Source organism: Melopsittacus undulatus, chromosome 6 (assembly GCF_012275295.1).
Source record: "Melopsittacus undulatus isolate bMelUnd1 chromosome 6, bMelUnd1.mat.Z, whole genome shotgun sequence".
Taxonomy (NCBI): Eukaryota; Metazoa; Chordata; class Aves; order Psittaciformes; family Psittaculidae; genus Melopsittacus; species Melopsittacus undulatus.
Window position 1 is genome coordinate 37,480,906 of NC_047532.1, and position 6,000 is coordinate 37,486,905.

At 37.1% G+C, this 6,000-nt stretch overlaps 1 protein-coding gene across 1 annotated transcript in view; it reads left to right on the forward strand.

The window, feature by feature from the left end:
* The window catches only part of RSRC1 (arginine and serine rich coiled-coil 1), a 176,472-nt gene that overhangs the window by 81,100 nt on the left and 89,372 nt on the right, over positions 1-6,000 (forward strand). The window contains exon 8 of the mRNA XM_034063784.1: positions 222-258. Coding sequence (XP_033919675.1) covers positions 222-258 — 37 coding nt within the window. The remainder of the gene's footprint in view (positions 1-221; positions 259-6,000) is intronic.

The window sequence follows — 6,000 nt, forward strand, 5'->3', positions numbered from 1 at the left end:
CAATTTCCAGGCAGGTAAAAACTGAGGTTTTAAATCTGTAGTTGTGCATTAGGTTAATTAATATAGTTAATACTTTTTAGGTCTTGCAGTGATTAAGATATTAAAAGTAAAAGATTTTACATACTCAAGAAATTACATGGCTTTGACATTTCTGAGTTAAACATAAATTGTTGTAGACAAGGGTTTAGCAACTATTTAGAACTTTTGTTCTTCTGTTACAGGGACTCTGGAAACATCAAAGCTGGATTAGAACATCTGGTAAGTTTTAATTTTCTCTTGAACATTTGCATCATCTTTGATATCTGCATTCCAAATGAACACTTTTGAATGAGCTTTGAATACCTTGAATTGAGAAAGTCAACCATTTCCCAGAGGGTCAGCTTACTGTTATTATGTGAAGGCACTTACATTTTCATTTATCTTACCATTTCAAGGGAATTTTAATTTTTTTAAATTACTTTTTTTGATGTAGAGATGAAATAAAATGGACTACAATCCTTGGATTGATGATTGCCTTAATTATAAACAAAAATTGTTTGGTGTTGGATTTTTGGCATATCCTGATCTGAAAACAACAAACTTGTGATTAAAAAAAAAAACAAAACACACACGCCACAAAATATTGCATGCATAAATACGGTACATTTTAGTAATTTGAAGTCTTTGAAAGAAGTGCATAGCTTTGTTTTGTTCCCTTGTCTTTGCTTTATGAATAATGTATTGACTTAAATTCCATTCAGTGCTGCAGTAGAAAATAATAATTGAGGTGCAAAATATTTTTGGTTTAAGTAAGCATATTAAAACCGCAAGTGATGGCAAAGCGCACTTAGCATTAAAAACTAATCAGTTGATCAAAACTGGAAAAAATACAATATTGTCACAAGTCTAAAACTCATTGAGCCTAGGATGTTAGTATCAGCAATCATCAGAACATTAAGTAGTTCATCTGAACAGATTTTTAAATCCCATTAAATCAAAATATTTGCCATTAATGGCATGTGTATCTCAGTACATCATGAGAAGTATTGAAATTAATATTTTTTTTCATATAGAAATAATATACTGTTCTATAATCCCATTAATATCATAGTGTATTGCATGAGCATTTGAAAAACAAAAATTGCTGTTCTGTTGTTGCTTTTGATTTTGGGAATCACTTGGGAAATATGATTTGTAGGAGCTTGTGTACCAATATCTTGTTGTGGTAACAGCAGGATGAAAAGGATGTATATCCCGGCATAGTTGTCAATAGTTTCCTCTTTATAATGGTGGCATATTAAATGTTCCATTGCGACTAGTATTTTGAATCTGTAAATAGAATAAATAGCTGAGTGTTATGAATAGTTCTTGGAGCAGTTTGAAAATTAATCTTGTTTGCTAGTTCCATTGGTATCCTGCATGCTAGTTGAATCTCTTAAATTTTTAAAATGTTTCATTCCTCTGCTAGTGTCAGGTAGTTGTAATCTGATGGGTTCAGAGAATTTTTCTAATGCATTATAAAGATGCTGTAGTCTTGACAGATGACCATGACGGGTACTTTTTCTAAATTGGGAGTGCTGTGATAGTGAGAGCTGCAGATCTGATTTATAATGTCACCTCACCCTGGCAGGGGCAGGAGAAGAGGCTCAATGGGTTTTGCGTAGTGGGAGTAGGTGGACCAGGAGTGGGGTGCACTGGTTTTAAGGGCTTCTCTGGGATTTGTGGAAAATGAACTGGAAACGTTGTCTGCAGAGTAATGCTGCCTTAACTTCTTTGCAGGACAACTCGCTATATATTAGAATAATATTTCTCTGAAAGATGTGTCAGAACCCTCCAGGTCTGAGTATTCTGTGATCTTAGAATATATATCCTGGGAATGAGTACTCAAGGAAATTAACTGTTTCCCAAGACACCCAGAGATGGGAGTATTCATGCCGGAAACTGTTGTATAGCTCAACATTATGTCAGATAGCTTCACAAAGACTTTTTGGACTCCAATATATGATAGAGACATTCCATGGAAGAATTAAGCCACATGATTGCTTTGAATTACTGCATTTCCAAATACTTGTGAGGAAGTTTTCCACACTAAAAAAAAAAAAAAAAAAGTCTTTATAATTGGCTTGGTAATCTGTTATCTAATCCCTTTGGTTAAAAGGGGTGTTTTACAGTTTGGGATTTAATCTTTATGGGGTCTGTATGTTCCCATTTATCTGTGTTCATATCCCATTCAATTGATTGAAGCCTATTTTACTGCTTACCCATGTTTCAGTAGGTCCTGCCATCCTGGTATCTAGCGTCTTGCAGCATACCAGAGTGAAATAAAGTCATATATCAACTATTGTTAAAAATAAGAAAAAGGTCCTTTCCAATCCTAACCATTCTATGATTCCATGATTTGGAAATGCTTCCAGTTTAAAAACATGCTCTTATAAACAGAAATACTGATTTTTTAGATTGGAGAACTATCCAGCAGGTCCATGTGCCTGTTTCTCAGTCAGTCAGAGCTGGCCCTCCTGGAGGAGCTGTGCCAGTTGCTGCTGCTGGGTGGAAGGTCTATTTGCTTGACCATGTGAGTGTGCCACAGCTGCACTCCCTACTGACTGCCGGGGCTTAGGTCAGCTCAGAAGCATTTATTCAAAGAATTTGGGTGGTTATTTGCTGAATTAGACTCAGCAATTCCTTTCCTGAACAACAAATTTTAACAAACTGGAGAAACCTTGTCATAGAGGATTATATATCTGCAACCCTGAATAGGTCCTGTTTTCTATTAATAGCTCTTCCTAATAAGAAGCATGGAGCCTTCCTTGTGGTTTATTCATTAGAGATGCCTTATTTGTGTCTTTTGTACAGCATTTCAAAGCAATAACCTGCTTGTCCTTGTGGTCAAGCAGCAGAGTCTCTGTTTTAAATGGTGAAGGGCAACCTGTCATTAATAGCTTGTTTAGCCCATCAGTGGTTTGTAAGAATATAGTTATTGTCTGCCAAGAATGCAGGCACTCCCCGTGTTAATCAATAACCCCCAGCAGGTGCGGATCACGCTCTTGTGAAGCTGGCTATCGCAGTGCTTGTGCATAGCTCTGCCAAGGAAGCTGCTGGAGATCACTGTTTACACTTCTAATTGCATAATGTTTCATAGGTAGCATATATTGAGGTCACTGTTTCATAACTAGTATTGCTTAACTCTGTCTGGCAGCTCCTTAGGGTTTTTAAAGAGATCCTTGTTAGAATAATTTATATAACCAACCAACAAACAAACAAAGGATCAAACAAAAAAACCCCAACAACCAAAACAGCACCCCCCAAAAAAAGAAAACACAAGCAAACAAAAAAAATAAACCAAGCCCTCTTTTGTCCAAAAGTGTTAATATTTGTTTCCTGGGCATCACTATCTTTTTCCTTGGATCATGAGTTTGGCGGTTGACCTCTCACTGATTTCTACTGGCTTAGTTTCAGACTTCTGGTGGTTACAGCTCCATGGTCCTAGGATGGCTACTGGACAATGTCTAATAGAATTGTTGGCTTTCTAATGAGCTATAAAACCAAGCAGACAATTATTTGTGTTCACAAACAATTAATTAACACTCTTAATATGAGTAATTATGTTTATCTTGGTGTCCTGGCAAGATTCCATGCTGGTCAATTATATTCTACAAGCTTGAATTCTCTCTCATTGAAGAAACATCAGGCTGAATAGATGGTTGGTTGTTTTTGTTTTTTTTTTCTATTGAAATTCTATTTAATTGAAAATGAGATTTTTTTCCCCACAACCTTTTATATGTATATATGTGTGTGTGTGTATTACTAAGCATTCTTTTCTTGCATGTCCTTTCATAAAATGCTAATCATCAAAACCTGAAAAAAAATTCCTTGGAAAAAAGCTATAATGTTCCTGGAGTTGTAATTTTCAAGCCCCATCTCCCATTCTTAGTTTATAACCAAACTCCCCTCCTGGGTGAGGTCTCTGGTGAGGAAGTGATCCTCTAGAGAGGCCAGCTTTAGTCCAGGAAATAAGAGGCATCATTAGGGGAGAGCTGGAGCATGGATAGGGTACAGTAATGGCAATTTAGTGTGGGATTCACTTTCTGTGAAGTCTCACCAGTCTGGCACAAGAATAGACACATGGGCAGTATGCACAAGTGGATATGAATTTGTTGCCTGAACTGTTTAACTTCCTTTTTTTCCGCATTTGAGCAATGGGATTAGTGTATCCCTATGATGGGGCAAGAATATTTAACCTGGAGCCACCTACTTAAGGAAGCAGTTGTGCAGAAAGTTTTCCAAAGAATGGGCCTTATAATGAAATAAAAATGTGCAAGTAAAATCTTTTTCTGTCATCAAGAAGATAATCAGGTTTTTGGAAGGGAAATAGTGCTGAAAGGTGCTAGTGGTATAACGCTTGTAGATCTTAGTCTATAGCTTGTGATATCATGAGAAATGCTGATCTATTTCTTTTCTCATTCCAGTCATTCATGTGTCTCTCTCATTTACTGCATGGCTACAGAGTTAAGGCATTTTACATATGAGGTGGTTTGCTTATAGTAGCTCTTAGAATGGTGACAGGTTTGCTGTTTGTTCAGGCAGACATTAAAATTGAAAATTCAACTTGAACCTTCTTGATAATTTGCTTCATAAAAGGTAATAGGTAATAGGTAATTCCTTTTGGAATGTTAGGTGTACAAACACAGCCGCTGATCCTGTCTTCCTTTTGCATCGAGCCCAAAAAGTTATTGGCTAGCATGAGGTTGTAACTGAAAGGACTGTGTTCTTCAAAGGTGAAAATGCATAGCTGCAGATGGACACAAAAGACCTGAAGGCAGAAGTGGTGTCTTCCTGCAATATTAACATTAGATAAGAAGGAAATAAAATCTTACATACATTTCAAAATACTTAAATATTTTAAATGTCAATTTTAACAACATATGGAATATATGATGAAAACTATTATCTGTGACTTCTGCCACGCTAAGGAATCCAGTCATCAGTGTTCATAAAATGGTTTCTGTCCATGACACAACTGTGGAAACTGCTACTCCTGTGTAAAAATGTGCCATACAGAACAGAGAATTGGGTGTGTTTAGTAAGCTTTACATATGGATGTTCACAATTCAAAAGTATTCAAAACATATGATTGATCAAACATTTTAAAGGGAACTTTAATGTTTCCCTTTTTCAAAGTAGATGAGAGGAAATGGCCTGAAGTTGCATCAGGAGAGGTTTAGATTGGATAGTAGGAAAAAATTCTTCACTGAAAGGGTTGTCAAGCACTGGAACAGGCTGCCCAGGGAAATGGCAGTCACCATCCCTGGAGGGGATTTAAAAGATGTGTAGATATGGCACCTAGGATCATGGTTAGTGATGGATTTGGGAGTGCTGGACTCAATGATTGTAAAGGTCTGTCCAACCTAAACAATTCTATGATAAATAATACCATTTACTATAATTTGGTTGGTAGTATTCTAATAACCTGAACCAAAAGAAAACCTTCTAATTTTCATCACTTAATAAGTGATAATTTCACTTTAAGTTTGACACGTTACTGTTAAAGTATTATTCTCCACATAAATCCCCCAAATGAATTTTCCTAGCAGGTCATAGTTGTACTGAACACTGTGTGAGATCTCCATTTACAGACACTTTCCCAGTCTAAGCTTGCAGTGAATGCAGGGGATGGAGGTCTCTTCCTGCTTTGGCCAAAGTGACATTTATGGTCCACCTATCACCAAAGTGTCATTTTTGTATGGGCACATAGTCTAGGGACTTCCACCTTGGTATCCTGAAGAGCTACTATGTCCCTAGCCCTCCACTTCGCAAAATGAATGGCCATAAAATCATAGAATGGTTTGGGTTGGAAGCGACCTTAAAGCTCATATAGTTCCAACCCCACCTTCCATTAGACCAAGTTGCTCAAAGCCCCATCCAGCCTCACCTTGAATACTGCCAGGAATGTTCTAAGGATAGCAGCAGCTTGGAAGGTGCTTTTTGAGGAGATGTGCCAGGGCTGGCACAGTCCCCTGCTGA